The following is a 23,755-nucleotide window of genomic DNA, read 5'->3' as shown; positions in this document are numbered from 1 at the left end:
AAAGAAGATAACTTCAAAAGATACGGTTTTATTGCCTGTGGAATGTAAAGTTTTCTCTTTTTTTGGTGCTGGAGACTGAACTGTGGTCCTTGAACTTGCAAGGTAGATGGCAGCACCACTGAGTTAAATCCCCGGCCCTAAAGTTTTAGCATTTAATCTTATTTTAACATATTTCTAAAATGCCTGTAAATATCTATTCCCTGTTAACAAGCTTACCATTTTAGCTCTACTTTAGAATAAAAACAACTGTCACTGAGGGATATACCAGAAAATACATTCAGTATTTACATACTTCAAATACATTTATCATTATGCCTGTAAGTCATATGTATGATCCCGGTTTTGCAGATAAGACTGAAGCATAGAGATGTTAAATAGCTATTCATTGGTAGAACTCACATTTAACTCAGAGTTTTTCTCATTCCATAGCCTAACAATGGAACTTAATTGCCTTTCTTGGAAGATAAATACCACTGACTTAAGTACAAGTCTGTCTGGCAGGAACTTTCAGTCTTAATTTTTTATTTTCCAATTTCCAGAATTTAACATGTGGTTACAAAAGATATTTACACTCAGACACATACTCCCTCATGTCTATAAACTATAATGCATTTTTTAAAACCTTGACAGTTGAAAGATATTTATAACATCCCCCTCAGCTGTATACATATACTGTTTGTCATATTTATTACTTCCAGGTGATGTGAAAGATGGTAAAAATAAGACAGACAAGAAGGATCACTCCAATCTCGGAAATGATGCAAAGAAAACAGATGGTAAGAGTATCATTCCCATTACATTTTTCCATAAAACGTACAATTATTGTTAGCTTGTTAGACATGTACCAAAAAGTTGAAATAGTGATTGTATATAGTCTTTATACCCTGAAAAACACTTCACTATATCTAAAGAGTATTATTATCTCTTTTTCAATAATTTACAAATTATTGCTATACCTTTTCTTCTCCACTATGTTATCTCCATTACATATTCTTTTTGGGGAAGGGTTAGTTTTGTTGGTTTGTTTTGTTTTGTTTTGACAGGGTCTCACTGTGACTTTCTCCATTATGAGTGATTTCCATTTTCTTCCTTTCCTCAGTTAATTTTTTCTGTCTTAAACTTCATAAAGTTGATTCTGGCCTTGCTGATTATGATGCAGTGGAATAAAGCATACTGCTAGTGTGTTTAAGAGTTTTTGATCATTAATTTATTTTCTTTCTTTTTTTAACCTTAAATAAGTTACTACTTTTGACAAAAACAAAACCAAGATTCTGTTCAATGTTACATGGGAAACGCTATAGATAGTTATAGAATATGGTTTGGCCAGCAGGAACAGGTTCTAAAGGCAATGGCAGTGCAAAGCCAGAGTGAACCTACATTGTGAAGTGTTTCAGGAGCATGGCATTTACTTTTCATGAACTACATTCCACTCCTTCTAAAATTGAAAAATCAAGAGATACTACCCTCTGTGCCTTGAGGTATCAGATTGAGAATCATTCCCTCTCTCTCTACATGAGCTTCATTTTTTCAGTTGTAACATAGGCTATTTCTTGACTATTCCTTTGTGCATGAACATAATAGGTTAGGAATGAAAGTTTCCTAGGAGAGGAGTTTGTTGGAAGTCCCAGTCTCTTTTTAAATCATTTGTCCAGGAGCCACTATTTTGATGCTGAGATATTTTTTGAGTAGTTTGGTTAGAATAACTAAGAAAAAAAAATGCTACGGCTAAGTCTTCAGGTTGAAGTGAAAGAAGAAATTTGGACATAACTCCTCATACATCTTAAAAGGAAGCAACCCATTCAGCTTTCAGCTATAAGTCATAATAACATGCTGTCTTTAGTTATAGGCATAAAATCTGTTTTCAAATCTTTCCTTTTAAGATCACTCAAGGAATTTGCTCCAAGTGTCTTATCACTTAATTTGTGGGGAACTCATACCTGCAATTTTTCACCAACTTGCTTATGCAAACAGAAACCACTTACCTAATAAAGACATTCTCCTTGAATAATTGTAAGAAATTACAGAGATGTAGAATAGAATTCAAAATGACAATCTCTCTTCCAGATTCTCTTATAAGAAAACTTTTTCAAATAGCAGGGCCTCTTTGCCAGGCATCATTAAACCCAAGTCAAGGCAGCCAAGGCCAGAAAATGTGCAGTGAAAGAATTGTGTCAGCTATAAAACCCGTAACTGAGCACATGCCCCATTCTGCATCTAGCTCTTTGCTCTCTGATCTGAATTTCTATAGCATAAAGAGTCCAAGATAAATCAAGTCCAAAGTCTTTAAAAAGGAATCTCGAATCTCATGAAACACTTAGTAGGCTGTAAATAGCTGCTGTAATGTCATGATGTAGGTGTTGTGGATTAAATTTTCTTACCTTTGTTAGGCCCTTTTATTTGAGCCCCCTTTAACTGAATTGGTCCCAAGTATTTAAAAGATTGAAATAATTAATGGGAAGATGATGAAATAGTTTCCATGTTCTGTTACACAAATAATTATAACATTTAATTGTTCAATGAGAAGGATTCTTGTTCTCATGAAACCTTGAACAGGCTACTGTAAAGGAGACAAGCTGTAACATCTAACCCTTTTTTCTCCACAACCCCAAAGTTGCACTGCTTCAAGAGAAACCTAGTTTGTGTCTATATACTTGCACATTTGTACACAAATGTAGACACAACCAACTTTGTATTTGACTTCATTAGTAAACTACGATGATATTAGCGATCATCTCTGCTTTCAGCCATGTTATAATAACATGCTAATAAGACTTAGAGTAATGAGCTTCAGTGAAATAAACTATTTTGCACCTTTAGTCAGAACTAAAGGTAATTATTGATGTCATGGAGTGGAAAAGATTTTGATGAGTCTCACCTACCTTTCTCTTTTGGTCATTGAAGTCTTCTGCATTAGAAAATTTTACAGTAGGAATATGTACATTAGTAAATATCTTTGTGTACACTAAATAGAAATAATATTTTGAACATTTATTTTACTGTATCCTGTTATGATTTCTGATAAGGGGAAGGGATTGATTTAACTTTTCAATAATCTTACTCCCGATCCTTGAAAACAGTTGGTGAATGGCTCTCTATAGTTTTTGAAAAAGGATATCCAGGTACAATTTGTGCCCATTGTGTTCTAACCCACTATGGTGTATTGTTGTAACATTGTAAATATTCAGAGAGAAACCCAGTTGGTGATTCCCAACTCTCACGACCCTGGGTGCACACAGAGGGAGAGTGTGTGCTGAAACGGTAAATTACATCTTGGCATAATGAGCACAGTGCAGTTGCACATTATCTCTGTCATGCTGTTCGAGCTACTTTTTAGTACCCTGCAGCAATAATTTTCTAACTGACTTCAAAGAATGTATGTCCTTTGAAAGTAACCCTTCCTGCCTCTGGGGAGAAATGTACTAACATAAAAAGGTCTAGGTCTCTTAACCAAGATTTCTCTTAGTGCCTAAAGTTTTCCATAGTCATTGGGACACTTGCAGGATACTGCAGATGTTAGTGCATCCTTATCCATGGTTGTAATGAAGTTACCTCTTAGATCAATTTATTATAGTTGCTTAAAAATACAAAACTGACTTTCACTTTATTTGAGCCCATTAATAGAGACATAGAAATAGCCACCTTTAGTGTCTCTCAAAAGATTAATTATAACTAGGCCCTAAATAGTTATTAGGCAAACCCCAGGGAGGGAGTTCAGTGTGAGCTCATCCTTCATTGAATCTTCACTCTGGCAATCAGAATGTTTAAGGATGTTGGTTCATGAAATTTAATAGTAAACTGTGAATAGAGAAAGGATGGATGAAAGATAATCTTTCATGTCTGCTTTTGCCAAAGAAGTACTGAGAACTGGATTAATTATGTCAAGCTGGAATATCATTATATCTATTGCTACATTGGTTTGGATCTGCCGAGAAAAGTTACTACAGATCATCTTATGTTCCCTGCATCCTGGCAGTGCAAGGAGCCCACCTCTATGGCACCCCTTTGTCTAGTTTCCTTTTTGGTCATATATTCAGCCATCGTATTTGTAGATATCTTGGGGTTGATTATTATTCATGTTCACTTTTAGTCATCCTTCATTGCCTTTCTGCACTTTAATTTTGATGAAACTTTATAGTCTTTAGAGCAAATGTTTTCATTCTCATTATTATTTATCCAACTTAGCCTATCATATTTTAACAAACTGTACACATCCTTAATGATGTGCTCAGATTATATGATGTAGAAAAATAGGCCAAGGATAGTGAAAATCTCTAAGAACGTCAGCTGTTACCCCATCCTTTTGGCTCACACTCAAGACAGTACCACCATACCAATAATCTTGATCCTTTCTAACAACTTTAAAAATTGAGCCTTTATAACTTTAGTCCTTGACAGTTTTTAGTAGTGAATGACTTTCACTACACCTCACCTAAAATCAACATCTGCTGACCAGAGGTAGTCGGTACAAATAGTTAATCTCACCATTTGAGTTTTGAGCTTATTCTCATCTCCAAGGAAAAGATTTTTTTTTTTAGTTCTGTATTCATCTAGATATTAACATAGAGGAGGCATATTTCTTTAGTGAAGGAGTTGCCCTTCACAGGAAAATCCCGCAACCTTGTGGTTCATTTCCATGAATGTTGAGGGACCAAACATCTGAACTGCTCTGAGACTAACTTGATTGAGATGAGTCATCCTAAAAACACAGGTTCTGATTTGTGTCCCATTTACTTTAGCCACGTGTCCATGGAAACTCCTGTGACCCAATTATTTAGCATCCCAACAGTAGGTAAAAGTTACGCGTTAGCATGAAAAGGCATGAAATACTTGTTTTTTTGAAAAGTATTTTTGAACTGTTTTCTCAAATAGTTTGACAGATCTCTAAAGTTCCACTCTTACATCTCTGACAGAAGGAAACAACAAAGAGTTGTGAATTAAGGGGAGAGTTGCATTATTTTTAGGTCCCTCTTATCTGAGGCCATCTGGCTAGGACATCACTAATTAGACTCTAAAATGTTTTGTTGCCCAAACACTTTTATTTATATATTTTAATGTCATTTTCTGATTAATTTTGCAATCTGTGCTATAGATTGACCCAGCAGGAGGTGTTACTGTGAGTTCAGTGATGCTGGGATTTTTTGTGTTTTGGCTGGTGAATTTTGGGGAAATCTGCTAACCACTCCATACTTGAGTGACAAGTAGTCACATAGGATAAACCAAAAATATCTACTTGTTCCTTTTTGATGTGAACTTTATATTCTGGAAGCAAAGCCTATCACTTACTCATGATTCTAGCACTGATGAGTCATGGTGTTCAGAACAGTGAGCTCTTTGGTTACAAGCATCCATCTCAAATTGATGCATTTTAGGTTCAATGAATGTCCTTGCTCTATTCAAGGAGGTATATGATGGATGTCCTCGTGGCAGATTGTAAAGGAGGAAGGCAGCATGCAGCTACCGTTGTCCTCTTGGGTTTTGTTCCTTTGAAAATCATATGAAATATCAAACCAGCAACTGAAATTTTATACACACACACACACACACATGCATACACATGTACTGTGTGTACATGATATTATTTGTGTGTATATATATATGTGTGTATATATATATATATATGATATTTTGCAAGATTGGTGGTTTTAAAGAAATTAAATTGTTTTGTCGTAAGGAAAACTTGTGACATTAATTCATGTTTTCTACATAGCTGTAGCCATTTAGATCCAAATCTTTTATCATATAACTACATAACTGAAGTATTGAATAAAAGTATATTGCACTTCTCGTTAATGACAAAATTAATCTTTTAAACAACTTTCCCTTGAAATTATTGGTATATAAACTTTCACTATTTCTTTCACTCTATCTTCTAGGTACTTTCTTAGGCTCATAATATACCATGGTGTTTTAAAGAGCCCTGGTTTGACAGAGAGGATTAAAAGTTTGAAATTGCTAAGACAAAAGTGATTTTTCTTTTTTCCTTAATAGTGATTCTCAGTAACTATGAAATATTTACTTGTTTTCCCTTTAGAAATTGGTATTTTGTCAGAGTCTATACAAATAATCGGTGAAACAAAAGTAGCAACACATTTGCAAAAAAAAATCTCTATTACTTATAAAAATTCTTGAAAATAGCAGCTGCCTGTGAAATAAATATGTGCCAAAGTCGGGACCTAGGACTGTCTACTTTGTTGATGCCATTTCTTGGTTTTTTTGTTTGTTTGTTTGTTTTTTGTACTGGGGATTGAACTCGGGACCTTGTTCTTGTGAGGCAGGTGGTGGAAACACCGAGCTCAATCCCCAGTCCTCGTTAATGACATTTCTTATCTAGACAACCACATGCTCAAAAAGCTGTATCAAAATGCAGTTTCTATCAAGGATTCCAACTGCCCCTCTGGATTTATTCTTAGCATTCTCTACTGAAGGGCACTCTGATCTCCAAGTGACAACATCTGTGTTCTAAGTATTACCAGCTACAATATATGCTATTTTTAATCTGTACCCTGGAGTCATAGTGAAAACGTGAAAGAATGTTGTTTTTTTTCTTTCATTCATTCTGAAGCATTTGGTGTTTTTCCTGAGCTAACAAAACTGAGAAAAACAAGAACAGTTAGATGTTAGAGGTCTAAAATCCAAGCTTCACCTACTTGCTCTGAAGACCTTTCTTAGTTTTAATGATCCTAGCTTCTTATTGGCTTCACAGATTAAAAAAACTATGAGAACAAAACTCTCCTTGTGGAGAAGGTAGTCATCTCTGCCCTCACCTGCATCTCTGTGAACACGAGCAGTTGTTAACTGGTCACAGAATGGCAGCAGGAACTGCTAGTGCCTGACTTTCACTTCCTACCAAGGGTGGGCTCGGCCCTCAAGCACTTGCAGAGTCGAATTGTAGTGTTTCCTTAGGAATTAATGTACTAAGTTCTCAAAACAGATGGTAATAGTAAAAAGATGGACTGGGAGTATGGACAGAAGAGTGGATAATCAAGTACATTAAATATGCAGAGAAAGAGCATGCTAAATAAAGGAAGAGAAACTAGCAAAAGCTGAGAAGGAAAAGTTGTCACCATCATTATTCTTAGAGATACCAAAGATGCCATGGATCAAAAAGAAAGACAAAGAAGGAGGGCTAAGAACAGACCTAAGAACTACTATCCTTTGTTTAGTTCTTACTCTGTGTTTGGATCAAATGGTGCATTTTAGCATATGATGGCATAGAAAAGGTTTTGGGAAGTTGTATCGTCACTAATCTGCCTCCATGTCTCTCTGTCTCTCTGTCTCTCTCTCTCTCTCTCTTTCTCTGTCTCTCTCTCTCTCTCTATTATATATATATATATATATGTATATGTATATGCTTCTTGTCTAATATAGCTATAGCTATACTGAAATAATGATCAAAGTGTCTTATTTTAACAGTGCTGTAACACTGGTATTATATATTCTAAATAAATTTAATTTAGGATAGTCCTATTATAATCACATCCTCTGTTTGTCATGGACTTAGGGAAAGTGAAATTTATACTTGATGAAGCCTAAGAGCAATCTCTAAAAATTGTTTTTATTAGTATTTGCTTATTATTAAAGATAAAATCAAGACCTATTCATATGCCCAATAAAATATTTTCTGGCATTTAAAATTGGGTTTGGTTTCACAAGAAATTGGATTTGGTTTCATCTGTTTTTCTGTTTAGCATTTTACAACTGAACTGTAAAATGACAGTTTGTGGTTTTGAAAAGTTGATTCCATGGAAGGCAAGTGTGGCATTTTTCCTGTTACATGAAAATCTGGATTTCAGCCCTTTCTGAATCTTTAGCCAAGTTAGCTTGGATGAGTTTGAGTTTGGGTGATAGCTGAATGAAGCTGTAAAAACAACTGGGTTACCAAAAATGAAAAAAGAAACATATTCACAATGTTTTTTTAAGCCCAATTTGCTTTGCTGGCTTTCTATTTATGATTTAAGAATAAACATTATAATGGATTAACAGAGTTTTAGAGTCAAATCATCTTAATTTGAGCTTTAGCCATTTCCTAAAATAATTATCATTAAACCAAATGGTTGTAAAATCTATACAAAGTATTTCTACTTACCAGAAAAAGTAATATAGAGAGAGGGGAATAAATAAAACCAAATTATTTTAACTATCTCCCATTTCTGTCAAAGTTGTTGAGATAATATGTTTTATTTCCTTAGACTAAATACATATCTGTGAATTCATATACCATATGTTTCAAAGCCATCACAGCTGCCCCTTGTGAGATATGTCTTTGATCAATGGGTAAGTAGGTGAAGGGATGACACTACTTCAGTATTTTCTTGAAGGCAAGACTAGTTTCCATTTCAATTTACCAGTCACTCTAAAAAGTATGTGAATTTTGGTGGCCACCAAAAATCAAAGTGGGTATAGAATCAGTGGAATTCAGAGCAGCTATTCCAAGAATTCACACATCTTGGTGCATTACAACGTGACCTCTTACTCCTGCCCTCCGGGTCCTCATTTTCATATACAGTACTTTTTGAGTTAGGTGATGCCTCCTCAATTTCTGTTTAAACTGATAACAAATACACAAACTCAAAAAAGTGAAAGTCAAAACTTAAAAAAATGGTGGAGACAGTTCTTTCCCATTATTATGTTTATCTATCACATCTACTTCATACTTAATTCATTTTCTTTCAATTAAAAAATAATTATTTGTTGAGTATGTTCTGTGTTTGGCATTACTTTACATGCGGTAAATGTTAAAAAGATGAATGTTTCCCATTATCCTGAACATAGCTATGAAACTAGGCACTTTTGGCTTAAGAGGTTCTTTCTTAAGCAAAAAGTTACTTTAAGAAAGCACAAGTTTCAGAAGGCCAGCATGATGTTTGACATCATACCCAGTTTCCGAGCATATGCCTCTTGTTCTTTACTGTGGATTGATTGTACTTAAGGAACACACAGACATCATAAAACACTCAAGCTTTGTATATTTGCCACTTCCCTTCACCTTTTGACCCAAAGATCGAGGGAGGAAATTCCAGAGACAACGCTCCATGTCTCACAGAAGCAAAGATTAAAAGGAGGCAGATCTCTCCTTGGTCTTTGGATTCCATTGAGACTCTGAATGCACTTCCTATTTATCTCAGGGACTCACAGGAAGACACTGAGCCAGTGCTAAGCAGGCTGCTTGGAAGGACAGGTGCACCATCTCCTGATTGGCTAATTGAGGTTCACTGGATTTTAATGGTGGTCCTTGTCAGCTAAACCCAGCTATCTGTTCTTAGCTTCTTTCCCAGCCAATGGATCTGTTATCTGAAAGATCAAACTCAACCTTCTATTATCATAACAAAATTGTTTTACTTGTAAGGGCCTGGGAATATCTCTTAAGATGCTTAGTACACCAGGCCAGTGACCACCTGAAAGGAATCTCATTACGTATGACCTTAAGCTGATAATGAGAGTACTAAGGAGAAAGGACTGTGGATCAAACTGTTTGTAGGAATCAATGGAAAATTTCTAATCCTTGATCTCAGCCTTTGTTTGATCTATTTCCCTCACTGGCACATTTTCAGTGCTAGTATCAGAGTAGAGTTATTGGGCAGAAGCTTTTCTTTTCTCTGCTGTTTTTCTCAAATGGGTGAATGTGCTAATGGAGGATAAACATAACAAAGCATCATGACTTTAACAAAGAAAGAGGCACAGCAGGAGGCTTGGATCAATGGCCCTTGGAAAATTGAGAATTGACTGGAATTATAATAGATCAGAAAGAGCTGTCCCAACTCCCATCTAGTTTATTTCGAAGAAGAGGACGAAGAGGACGCTTAATTTTTAAGGTCAGATGAGAAACTTCCCTTGTCCTGAAATGCCTGGGAGCACCTCTGTAGATGATGATGATGATGATGATGTTACCCTTCTTAAAGTCTAAGCCACTGTACCTGTATCCCTCTGAAGTCCTGATTGATCTAAGACCCAAAGTCTCACTCCCACTCTACAGAGCGTGAACAGCAGAAAAGGCCTCCACAATGCTGGGTCCTAAAACCCAGCAAGGCTCTGGGAGCTCGACAAGCTGTGAGAAACCCAGGAAGGAACAACAGGCTAGTTGCTAAACAGACCTTTATTAGTCTGGCCAGACAGCACTCTCAGAACCAAGTAGCTCAGAGAGGCACCAGCTCAGGGGCTGAGGTCCTTTTTATAGGGGGGTACAAAGCGGGGGTTAACATTCTAGGCTTGCAGGCAGGGGACAAAGGTCTGCTGATTTGAGCTGGTGGTCAGCAGCCACGTACTCGGCAGTCACACATTGATGAGTAACGGATACCTATAGGATGTTTCAAAGGTCACCAAGACATTCTGGATGAGCAAACAGTTTGACAATTAACTTGGGATCTCTATGTATCTCATAGTCTAGAACCACTAACTTACACATTAAACATGATCCGGACTTCAAACAGTACAAGACTGCCTTACAGTCCTAAGCCAGGGTTTGAACAAAGGTGGGGGCTATGGCTACAGTAGGAGGGGGTTAGAGCACTGTCTTAGGCCCTCTTAATTAACTTGGGATCTCTATGTATCTCATAGTCTAGAACCACTAACTTACACATTAAACATGATCCGGACTTCAAACAGTACAAGACTGCCTTACAGTCCTAAGCCAGGGTTTGAACAAAGGTGGGGGCTATGGCTACAGTAGGAGGGGGTTAGAGCACTGTCTCCTAGGCCCTTTGTCATTTAGCATGGGCTTGTAATTCAGGTCTTACTATGGGAGGCAACTTTTAATCATAATGTGTGATGAGTTGCAGAGCCTGCAACACCAATGGCAACCAGTAGAGATTTTATTTTAAATTTGTCCCTGAGTAATGAGGTTAAATGGGGTGGAGTGTGTCAAGTCAAAAGAATCCAGTGCTGTCTGCTTCCATTAACTTAGTCCTATTTCTGTTTTTGTCTTTTCCTCCACCACCCCCCTTTGGGTCCAGTGTAGAAGTCAGGAGATTTACCCATCTACATAATAATTTTGGCTGGGGCATGTTTTATTTCAAATGTCTTTGGGAAGCTTCTGAGGGTGGGGCAAGAATTCTGAGAGAGAAGAACATTGCTTTTTGCATGGAAATGATTGGGATTGGATGAATCAGATTTCTTGTAATTCCACTGATCAGACTGGCAGCCACTGTCATTTCAATTGCAAAATAAAGTGGTTTAATACCCATATTGCATGAACCAAATATTTAATAAACTGCTCTAAAGCAACTTTAAATTTGTAAATGTATCAATGTTTAAAAGTCTCTCCTGAGACTTCCCACTACTGCATAGAATGAATCATTATACAAAGGACAATTATGGCCAGTCTTGACTGTTTAACTGATCCCCTGTTTTTTCTTTTTTTGTCCCCCAGATTTTCTTCTCTTGAGACCTGGAGGGTGGAGGGGGGGAAAGGCAGCATTGACACTTTTCTTTTTCTTTTTCTTTTTTCAGATTCAGAAGAGTAAAAAGATTCACATACACTAAAAGAGGCTGCCAGTGTCTTGCATCATTTTAGCTGAGCTTCTTCATTCTTCTCCTTCTTCCACAAAGACTTTCTCTGGGGAAGGTGTGCAACTTTCAAAAGCAAGCCCCCCGCGGCTTTCTCTCAGGTCATCTCCTCCCAGGGGTGAAGACTTGGGAGTTGGCTTGAGGTGTTAGAACTCTGAGGAATTTCCCTCAGATCAAACACAACCACTTGAGATTTTTGCACAAACAGAAACAAAATATGAAGGGGCTTCCTCAGAAATTCTTTGCAAAGAATGGGCTTTCACGGCACCAGTCTGGCCTGATGAGAATGGACATCCTGGGAGAGGCCTGAAAAAGCCACACAGAGTAATTGCTGTTTTGTGACTGTCAATGCCTGCTTTAAATGCTGTTTTATGTTTTTTGTTTTTTTGGGTACTGGCTACTGTTGGTGGACACAGCCACCCTGCCTTTCATTATAACTAGAATGATGATTCCAACCTTTGATCTTTCCTGAGTTGGGAACCATTAATTTTCTCTAACTTCTTTTCAAACCTAAAAATTGTTCTTATGGGTTTTTTTTTCCATTTGTATAATATGAAACTGTTTGTTTTTTAAAAAGGAAATTATCCTTTGGAATCTGTATTTGATGCTTAATTTATTTTATCTGTGCACTCATGAATATAAATCTCAGTGTGTCTGCAGATGACCATGCTGTCAAGTGGGAACTCCATTGTTTTCATTGAGTAGCATTTGTAACTAAGGAGTTGCTGAAACTTTGACCACTGTCTGATTCTCTTCTCATCAATCTTCTTTTTCCATTTTTGTATTTCAGGGAAATGATAAAAGAACTAGTATCAGGGAAATAGGTCAGGTCATTCTTTTAATTTTAGTGAGTTTTAAAAAACCAGGAGGGCTGGGGATATTTAGCTCAGTGGTGCCACTGCCTGCCTTGCAAGCACAAAGACTCAAGTTTGATCCCCAGTTCCTGGAAAAAAAAAGCTAGGAGCCGATTTATAGCACAAATAGAAAATAAGGATAATAAATGTGGCAGGTAAAGGAAATAATGATCTAGTCCTCTGAAACCAAATTAAAAGTGGGATAGATACAATGGAGTGAAAAAAGTGTGATTTTATGAGTCTAAATAGTATGATTTGAATAAAGTGATTCTTACAACACAGCTTTGGGTCACAGGAGAATCTCAAGTCCTTTCCAAGAGTAAATAACATCAATGTGCAATGCCAAGTCGAGATTAGTAAAAGAAATAAAGTGAGTCAGGTTATGGGGTGAAGTATATTCCTCAGTATGATTTAATCCCTATGTTAAAAGCACAGAAAACAGACATTTAAAAGGCTCTGCATCACCAAAGCAAAATGTTGGTATTTCATCAGACAGAAAGAGGGAAATTGGATGTGGTGTCTTCAAGGCCTTTGGCTCCCTGAAACATTGCACCACAGAGGGAGTGCAGAACTTCATTGTGCAGAGTACACAGTAGCATGCTATTGTTTGTACAGGTTGCTTCTGTCAGTCTCATATTTGGCCTCATAATGACACATTTTTCCATCGCTGTCTGCTTTCCTAACAATGATCACATCAAGTAATGTGACAGTAAATTAAAGTGACTTCAGGCACCTAAAAAGTTCAAGTAAATAAGTAAAGTAAGCCATGCCATATCATGACTATTGTGGTGCATGGCAATTTATAACAGGTTTTGGCATCTGGGAATAAGGAACAGTGGCACTGTGAGGAATTGGTGAGGGTGGGCACTGTCCAAAGGAGGCAGCCCACAGTCAGCTGCTAGCTTTGTGCTATGTACGAAATAGGGGTTCTAATTACCTAAAGTTTTATGTAAATACTTTTCAAATTTTTACGTATTGGCAACTATCTCAGAAACTTACACTGTGCTGGTCAAACAGAACATGCCTATGAGCCACATGCAATCCATGGGACATACTCTGCAAACTGTGTTCTTATAGGTGGTATAATTTTGTATAGGAATTAAATACAGCCGAGTGTATGTCAACTCTTGACATTGAAACCTGGACCTTTACCTCATTTCTATTCTGTATTTTTGTATGTGGAGCTTTTTGGCCAACCAAAATAGAATGTCTACAGCTTCCATTTTATAATACAGTAAGCAGCACTATACAGTATTTAAAAATAAATAGGAATATAGCCATTTTTCTAACACCAATAAAGATGGAAATGTTTTTCATTTGCTTTATGTCATTAATTGGCCAAAAAAGAATGGGAGGAGAATGTTGTATCATATAGAACTTTACCAAGAATGCTCAGTGAGGAAAAACAAAAGTTCTGTATAACTCAGTTTTAAATCTCTGAAAAGTGTTTTGAAGGCACATTGAGTAAAAATGCAAAGTTATCTAAGAAAATACAGAACACTTATTATGTTACGAATTGCTACTAAAGATATAAAACATTAAAGTAATCTAAGTCAGTATCAACTGGAAAAACAATATTTTCAAAGCTTTAGATCATTTTTATGGTGTTTTAATTCTCTTGAAACAGTTTCCTGCAAGTTGGATCGATTTTCTTTAGATAGATGGATAGGTAAACAGAACGTGCAGTATATTTTCTTCCACTACTACTTAATATCTGAGCAAAGACATAGATAATGGATATTACTTTGCAACATTTCCCAGAGTTTGGGTTAAACAAAAAAAGAAAATCTTCTCTCATGAACTGGAGAAGATTCTAATATTGAAAACCTATGTATGCAGAATTATATTCCCCGTAAAGATTTAGGGAATTCAGGCAATAGTTTTTTCCCAGTTGAGAGCTTTCTTTCCGGGTTCTGCAGTGCCCACACAAATACCTGAGTCACAGCGCTGGCCCACCACAGTGCCCGGTACTCAGTCATCATTCAGGAAACACACGTAAAAGTATTGAAATTGCACTATCCTTCTGTGAATGCAAACAAAATTAAGATTTACCTGACAGTGTATTCAACATCTCCTCTGTGCCAACCACATCACTGTGTTCATGAAGCTTATGCTCTAAGTATATGCAGAGGTACCCTGAGAGGCAGAAATAGCAGGTAATTTGGGGGAAGTTGTCAGAGCCAAATTTATGAAAAGGAAATTTTAAATGTTTTATGGCTTTCTAATTTAAGAGAAAACAAAAAGAAAACAAACCAACGTTGACAACAAAACAGAATTTATTTGAGAAAGCTGTATTGAAAAGGATGATGACACCAGTCTATGTGAAACACCAGTGGCTTTATTTAAAGTCTAATTTGAAATTTTTAAAAGTTAAAATGCACTCTCCTACATCAAATAGGAGGTTCTATATGTGCAGCGTGAGAAATCATCACACAGCTCCATTCCACCGGTGTATGTATGGTGGATACAGCACTGAACCAAAGCAAAGTTGGATTATTGCAATAAGGATGTTTTATTGGATCTTATTGATGAATAAATGGAAAGTAATGCTTGTAATTCATCAACAGTGATTTATGATTAAAAACCTCATTATCACTGGGAAAATGAACTTAATGAAAAAACTGTAATGAACAGCAACAAGATTTTATGAAACATCCCTCTGGGAACCAAGGGACATGTTACCTCAAGGCCAGATTTCAGTTTTTAACATTTCCTGTCTTCAGAGACACTGATAGGCACAGAAGTGGCAATATAATTACAATAGAATCAGTGCTGTTTATATGAGGCAGTTTACCTGATTAGTGAATGTGAGTCAAAGGAGGACAGAAATATTGGAAACAGGCCTCTGGAGGTCCTCATTGGACATTTGTAAAAGACACACTACTCCAGAGAGGCCACGCAGGAATTGCTCCATTGAAAGAACTTCTTGTTTTCACGCTAAACAACTCTGGGGTGCAGTGAGAAGCTTGAACTAAAAATTTCAAGGTCAAATTTAAACCACATGCCCGAGATGAATTGACATATATCTTGGCTTCTATTCCCAAACGGAAGTGGATTAACCCTGGCAATGGCAAACTTCGTCAAATGAACTCGAACCCAGCCGAGTTTGCCACTACAGAGCCCAGAGAAGCAGGAAGTGATATGTGGGCCCTGTCAGCTCACTCAGGGAGCACTTACTTGGTTTCCCCTGCAGAGACCTTGCCACTCCTGGGATAAATGCTGGCTGTAACTGGCCACAACAGGTGCCATCTGGGGCCCATCATCTCTGCTTTGGTCAGCTTTAGCCCTGACTCCTGCACTTTACCTTGCATTTTTGATGGGAACTGACCTCTGCACCTGCATCTCTCGGTTAGTTTTTGGTGCAGGGTAACTCATTTAAAATAAAGCCCATTAAAACCCAATGGCTTCTAAGTAGATTATTCCAGAGGCACATCGTGAATTTGTTCCTTTCGTGATCTATCTTGGGGTAGGGGTTTGTGTTCTCTTCTTGTCTTTGAGGGGGCATATGTGTGATGGTACAGAAATAGAGGCACCTACTAATATACATAGACTTATAGTAAAAATCTATAGCCATAGGTATTGTTTAGTAGCTGATTCTAGAAATAGTACTGTAAGATATATCTTTTCCTTTTTTCTTGCTTTGATATTTTTATACAATTTTATATGCTGTTAAATTTTTAAAAATATACTGCTATGTTCATTTGTAGAGCTCAGTTAGGTTTACATCAGTTTTTATGCCTACTGTACAGCCAGATTTTTCCCACACATCACCATCTAATTTAAATATCCTTACTCTCTTTCATATCCCTTTCTTTACCTTTTCCTTATCTTCTCACATTTTTCTACCTTTTAAAAATTTCTTCATTTACCTCTGTCCAGTTAAGCCATTCTGCTAGCAATATCATTTTAGTACACAGAAACACAAAATGATGGGGGACACACCACATTCCAGCGTAATCCACATGAAGAAATATTGTGTGTCAAAGGCAAGATGGAGGTAGGGTGGAGGAATAGGTTGGTAAAGGAAGCAAGGAAAAGGAAATGCTTATGGGAGATTGCTTGTTCAAAGGAAAGTGAGTCACTCAGAGGCCATTAAAAATAGTTACCTCCCTTTAGTGTAGTGTGTAATTTTACTGTCACAGGGGTTTTCTCATTAGGATGACCCCTTACCATGCTCTGGCCATAAATGATTGGAAAACTCAGCTCATCCTCCTCAGCCTTAGATTTTGCTGTGTTTCAAATCCGAATCAGTGGCAAGAATGTTTAGCAAGATTCAAAAGAGAAAGGCAAGCAGAACCAAAATTTCAACCTTCCACCTAGATCATGCCGAACACATAGTTCTTCGGAGGAATGAGGAAGGGATTTCTGCATATGTTCTGCAAATGCTCTTCCAAAGGAAAGGTGGAGGTGGACTTTATTTGATTGCAGTGATATTATTCACTCCCACGATGTGAAATATGGTTCTGGCAGAAAAATGCTGGTTGCAGTTTGCATTCACACATCAGAGGGCAAGAAAATGACCATCCATTCTGAGGAAGTGTTCTGTTTCCTGTGATGCTGCTATGTATTAAAATAACCTATTCAAATGCCATAACCTCATATTTCCAAATGTGAAGAAGTTTCATCATAGGGGTTTGTGTAAAACAGTATGCTAAACTGTCAAAGCATCAAACTTGGGTTGATTGTAAATCTTTATTTCACAAATGAGCCTGACAGTCATGCAATGTATAATTTCCCCCAGCATCTAGTAATGAATAAGTACTTGTATGTTCGTCTTCTGATTACCAAATAAAAACAATGAATTAACCTCTAAATTGGAATTTGAAAATTAAAGGGCTGCTTAATTTTTTTTGTAAATTGTTGTCTATATTCTGTGCTCAAATAGCTTTTAAAACTCACTCTACTCTGTCCCCCATCACCACATAATACCCAAGTACCAAATACCTTCACTTACACACTGGCAGGTGCTCTAAGAACACAAATAACTGCGTTGTGTTTTATATCATCTTTTTTGACTAATGGATGAGGTAAATGGGTTATCAGAAGCTCCTCTAAAGCCTAAGAAACCTCAGCATTCATGGAACGAGGCTGACTTCTACAGGTCATTCTCCATCAGAGTAAAACCATATTAATGGTTTTATAGTCCTGTGATACTAACTTTCAAATACCGTACTTTCTTCATTCTCTTGAAAGGCCTCTGGAAACATTTTGCTCTTCAGGAGTCTGACTAGCAAATAGTCATTACCCTTCTTTGTGGGTACACAAGTGATTTAATACTGCTCCCAGCCCGCTTCCTTGAAATTGGCCACTCAGAAGGGACCCCCTAGTAGTGACAAGGTCTATTATACAAATGCTACCTACCTGGAGGAGTTCTCTGTATATTATTCTTGTGCAGTAAAGCCACTGGATTGTTACCCATTTTGAAAAATATAATCTTTCAGAGTCTACCTCTGTCCTGTGTAATCTGGATTCATTATAAAAGCATTATTCTTTTCAGACCATTAATAAGATCTTAAAATCACTTGTAACACCCTACAACAATTCATCACTGTCAGTACTGTGTATACTCTTTTCCTGTGTGTTTTTACACAGCTTAGGCCATACAGTATACTTAATTTTGCATTATGGTTCATCCATATAACATTGGTTTATAAATATTTTTTTAAAATTTCTTACTAATACAATTTCAATGGTAACAAGATACAGTATTTTATTTTATGACTGCACATTTTAAGCACCTCTACCATTTAATAGTTATATGCTTTTGTTTTAGTTTTTGCATTTTAAAATAATAAAGCAGTGGAGATCTTTGTTTATAAGGCTTTGTTGTATTTCAGAATATCTTTGAGGACAAATTTCTAGATGTTCGATTACTGGGTCAAGTATTGTAAACATTTTTGGAGATCCTCATTCATTAGGCCCAATTCCAGTGCATAAGTCATATTTAAATAGCACATAGAGCCCAGGATTTAGCTCAGTGGTTCTGCCACTGCCTCGCAAGCGCAAGGTCCCAAGTTTGATCCCTGGTACCAAAAACAAAACAAATAAATAGCACGTAGTGTTACATATCTGAATATCTCTTGTGCTTTTGTGATGAATAGACATAGTCAGGTCACACCAAAGTATTAATAGTGTTGTATTGTGGAGAAAACACTAAATATGCTGCTCTCATTATATACCACTGGAAGACAACTCTTAGGAAGGTGTGTGTGGTTTGAAGTTCTCCTAATGCTCATTGATTCTACAGCCCAAAGAAGTTGAACTTACACTGATGTTCTTTCTTTAAAGCCGTAAAGGGGCAAAAAAGAATTTGTTCAGAGACACTGGATTGTTGCCTAAATGGAACATAAAGATGTCAGCAGATATACTTAGCTATAATGATCAGAAATGTGTGGGTGCCACAAAGGCAGGCATTTGCAATGTGCTGAAAAACACCCAAAATAATGATACACACTTTCCTACCTGGGACTTCCACATTCACCTCTGCCCTGTGGACTTGGGTGTATCATAACAATACTCCTGTTATTAAAGCATCTATAATGATACCATTTGGTCTCAGACAGCTCTCAAGTCACCCCTTCCTCAGCAGATGTGGGCCTGGCTAAGCTAACCCTATTTTATAAAAGGAAACATTATGAGGGTAAGCCACAAATCTCTGGAGTGTAACACTAATTCCATGATATCCTCAGTCTTAGGTGTATGTGTTCACTCCGAGGCAGGAGGACTTGTCATCATTGTGGTCTTTCTAGACTTCTGATGAATTTCATGCTTTGCCTTTTAGCTGAACGAACCAAGGACATAAATTTGAAGTATCTGAAAGCTGTTTGTCAAAAGATACCTCAAGTCACAGGACCTATGGTGATGACATTTCTGTCCTCAGCAGACTGATTGTGTTGTTTACTCCTGATATATTCACTATGGGTCAAGGATAATGTGATTCTTAACCTTCAAATGCTTATTTCTTCCTTTCTTTTTTTTTTGGTAGTGGGGTTTGAACTTGGGATCTTGCGCTTGTGAGGCAGGTGACAGAACCACTGAGCTAAATCCTCAGCCCAAGTGCTTATTTCTTAAAAATCACACAGACACACACACACACACACACACGCACACACACACGCTTTTCCTCTTGATTGTAAGCTGAAAAATATCGGACATGCATTGCACTTCACAGTTTATTAAAAAGTTTTGATGTCTACTCTTAATCCTTCCTCAGTTACATGCTAACGTGATGTTTTTACAATTTAATAAATGAGGAAAATACAACTTAATGGTAGCACTGATATAATTGTTTCTCTATTTGTTTTTACTTAGCTGCCTCATTTTGAAATTGTTTTGAGATTTCTAAAATTGCATAAATTGAATACATTAGTCTTTTTAAAAATTAATGTAGAGTGAAACCAGAGGCATAAAGTAGGGCAAAAGTTTGCATGTGGATATGACTGCTATAGAGTCCTGTCCAGTTCCCAGCATTAAGAGGTAAATGGGATCTGAGCTTTCTGGAAACCTCAATAAAAATGAAAAGAAATCACTTACAAAATCAGTCTTCAATGAGCATTCACTTTAGAAAGTGCCCAGACCCCACCCGATACTAACTAAGCAGCATCCCTGGGTGAGGGACTCAGATCAGCATGTGACACCAAGTGATCCTTGTATATAGCTAAGATTGAAAAGCAGTGGCAGGGAATATAAAGACCCTCGGGGAGCAGCATCCTTGGGTGGAGCTGGACGAAACTCCAAGAGCCAGGTGTATGTCGGTGTGTCTTCATTGTCCGCCTCTGTGGAATATATGTGTCTGGTGCTTCCAGCTTAGCTTCTGACATTTCCCAGGGATGGGAGCAAGGGAGAGGTGAAGGTTCTAGAAGTTGAAACTTAGATGAATTGGGCATTACTCCCACAGCCGGAACACTTGAGTAGAGGGAAAAGTAAGCCAGTAGCCATGGAGTAGAAAATGATCACAGGGAAACAGCCTCAGTAAACTGGGAGCCAGTGGGAGGCGGACTCAGATTTTACCACCCCCATTGGTCCTTGGTGCTGTCTGAAGAAACCAGGAACAGGTTTATTTTATGTTTCCCTGCCTCCCATCTTTTTATGATTCATGATTACTAGAGGCAGGTGAGGATACAACCCTTCCTGATAGATTGGGCATTCATAAAACTTATAGAGAAAATAGTACCTAAGAAATGGCTTGCAGACCTGCCTTTTCACTTACCTAATGCCAAGAAAGATCTGTCTCACTCAGGTTATCAAGGGGATGATATTGGCCTCAAGAAAAAGCCATAAAGCTGAGAACTTTTGGAAGATCACAGCAAGTTATTATTTTTCTAATTGCACCAAGAATTCCTATGAAATAATGTGTCAGTAGTGAATGTTTCCACAAGTACTAATATTGAAAGCTTATAGTCACTGAATGTTTTGCAGTTTTTCAAGTACTCGTGTAGGCAAGTTTAAATTGGATCTCTCAACTTCACAAGTGTATGCAGGGAAAGCAGAGCACTGGATTTTCCACTCATTAGACAAGAAGGAAATTTCCAATACCCAAGGCTGCCTGAGGATCAGAATCACCTGAAGCATTTGCAAAATATTAAGGTCCCTGCATGTCTGCGCCAGAAATGCTGGCTCCCGGTGTCTTGTTTTTTTCCTTTTGTTAAAATAATTGTTCCAGGCTTTCCTTATCCGTAGGCAAAGTTGAGAGACTATACTTGAAAGGAAACTCAGATAATGAGCTCAGAGGGAGTAAGAGTCATGAGAAAACTTTCTGTAGGTTTGAACTTTGAAATGTCTTGGTTTAAATTTTACCAGTAACTCCGAGCAGATATCTTAAACTTCCTTTGACTCTAAATGCCATGAAAGGGGAATAGTCTTATTGTCAGTGTTAAGATCACAAAAGACAATGAATATACATTTCCTTGTGACTATTTAATAGAGTGCCAAGGACACAATAACTCCTTGATACGTGTAGTAATTATTAGTGATGACCAAGTTGCTACATTGGGATTCATAGCTTTGAATAAAAAATCTGAATCCTGTTACATACCGGAAGAGTGGTTCTCAACTGAGGGCAACTTTGCTTCTATGGGACTTTTGCCTAGAGGACACTTTTGATTGTCATGATTAGCATAATGTTACAGAGGCCAGGGACTCTGCTAAACCTCCTATAATGCACAGAACAGCCTTCACCACAAAGAGTTGTGCAGCCCAAATGTTAATAGTGCTGTTGTTGAGAAACCTTCTCCCAAGTACTCTATGACAGGAGCAAAAAGTCTTTGAATGGAAGGATAAACACATTGACTCATTGGCATACCCACCATTGAGGCAGGTCAGGGAGGGACCCAGAGGCATTTCCGATGGAACAGGCAGGACTCTGGACCACAAGGTCAGAGACATGGGTTTGCATCCTGGGTGTGCCCCCTCAAGGCTGACTTGTGGTCTCCCCAGCTTTCTGAAAGATATATGGTGAACTGTACCTGCTGGCTTGTAAGATAAGGTGGCCTTGGCCCTGACTGATATCATCCTTGGTAAGTCTTTCATCTTTTAGTTTCCAAAACACCATGTTAGACTAATTAATAAGTTCCTGGCGAACATGTTAAAATGCAAAGCTCTTGTTCCATTCTGCTTCAGTGTCTGAAGGAGGACTGTGGAAGCCATAAATTAAACAAATCATCTCTGAGGAATCTCAAGCCCAGGTCCAGCCAAATTAGACCCTGAAGATCTCTTTAACTCTGTCATTCAGGGCAGCTATGAGATCTGGGAAATATACACACAACTAATATCCTGCCTGACACAGCTTGTAGCTCTCTCTCATCTCACAAGAATTAACACCTTTTACAGGTGTGAGGTGATTGGATTAATTTTGTGTTTTTTATTTTCATTACTCCTAATAACACCACCACTGATGCCAAGAATAGTAATAATAATAACAATAACAGTATCAAGGTGGGTACCATGTTCGAGATGAAAATGAAATAGTCTCAAGCAGCACCCAGTGTATGTCTCCTCTTTTCAGAGGGACTCTGGGGCAGGGAGAGCTCAGGGTACACTGGCTCACCTCTGGCCCCAAGTGCCTGCCTCCTGGGATGCTGATCCACCAGTGGATCATCATACGACCTTCGCCAGTGACTGTGGCCACAGCATTTTCTCCATTAGTGCTAATGCCACTCACATCAGGGCTCTGCTGTAACACACACTTTACTGAAAGTTTGGGATGCTTAAGGGACTTGTAACAGATAACATTGACTCGTGTGTGGTCTTAAGAATTCCTGTAGTTCTGCTAGCTCACATTGCAAATATCTGCCAGGATGTTGGATTCTGGCTTCCAGACTTCTTACTCTAGCTGGCAAAAGGAGTGAGTGAGTGAATGACTGATGTGTACATGTGTGTCTGTCTATTTATATATAAATATACATGGACTATATGTGTGTATACATAACCCGTATGCAAAGAGATACATACACATGTATAAAGTGTAAATGCTCAGAACAATGCAGTATTTCCTTTGTCCCTTTGTTCTGCTCTCTCCTTATTGGTTCCACCCTGGAGACTGTCTTTTCATTCCATCACGACCCATTAAACTGTTTATGTGAACAAGGTTAATCCCCTTCTTGCTAAGAATTCATTGCTAGCTATTGGGAAACACAAAAGACCTTACTAACATGCTTGTATAGTCCCCCACACCTCCTGAGTGCTCTAACACACCTTGATTTCTTCGATGTAATTGCTCTTTCCCTCATTTTTCAGATGAACACCCACTGACCCTCAGCAAGATCCGATTAATGACTTAGGTCCAATAGCAAGAAAAGTCTACAGCAGTAAAGCAGGGACCAAACTTCTGAGTCCTTGATTCTAAAATAGCACTTTACCTTTCTTAGCTACCGTAGTTGTTCTCTTCCTTGACTATATAACAGAATCAACCAAAGGCTTTAAAAATACAGATGCCTGGGCTGCTTTTTAATATACTGCAAGCCAGATCTTTAGGGATGACACCCAGGGAACTGCATATTTAGAAAGCTTCCTTGGTGATGCCAAGGTACAGGCTGTCCCCCCAAATGCTAACCAGCCAGTCAAAGGAACTGAGCACAATCACACAAGTATGGAAATCTGGACTTCTGGCTTTTCTGGAATATAGGCCAGTGTTGTAACCTCACCTATTCTTCTAAAGGTTATTTTCAGACCGAAACTTTTGGATCATTTGATATTTCAGAGAAACATTTATCTACTGAACAAGTTTATGCACAGTTATAATTTTGCTTATCATTTTCTTCTTCACAGGTACAAAGAAGCGTTCTCATGGCTCCCCAGCCCCCAGCACTAGCTCCACAAGTCGCCTTACCTTGCCAGGTGGGTAAATACCTTTATAGCTAAATCTTACTGACCAGAGAAAGTAGAAAAGATAGGTTTCTCAA

General features: G+C 37.8%; 1 protein-coding gene across 7 annotated transcripts in view; it reads left to right on the top strand.

Moving 5' to 3' along the window:
• Nucleotides 1–23,755, top strand: part of Pde1c (phosphodiesterase 1C) — a 576,741-nt gene that overhangs the window by 530,588 nt on the left and 22,398 nt on the right. For 6 of the 7 annotated variants that reach the window (XM_010628348.2, XM_033757619.1, XM_010628349.2 and 3 more), the window contains 2 exons: nucleotides 699–776; nucleotides 23,622–23,690. In XM_010628348.2, coding sequence (XP_010626650.1) covers nucleotides 699–776; nucleotides 23,622–23,690 — 147 coding nt within the window. Of the gene's footprint in view, nucleotides 1–698; nucleotides 777–11,445; nucleotides 12,398–23,621; nucleotides 23,691–23,755 lie in introns of those variants that run through there. The other variant, XM_019208065.2, reaches the window with a different exon arrangement.

The sequence above is a fragment of the Fukomys damarensis genome, unplaced genomic scaffold (assembly GCF_012274545.1).
Source record: "Fukomys damarensis isolate Sample0158 unplaced genomic scaffold, DMR_v1.0_HiC HiC_scaffold_4, whole genome shotgun sequence".
Lineage (NCBI taxonomy): Eukaryota > Metazoa > Chordata > Mammalia > Rodentia > Bathyergidae > Fukomys > Fukomys damarensis.
Note: the sequence above shows the minus strand (reverse complement) of the source record. Positions and strands in the feature narration are given on the sequence as shown.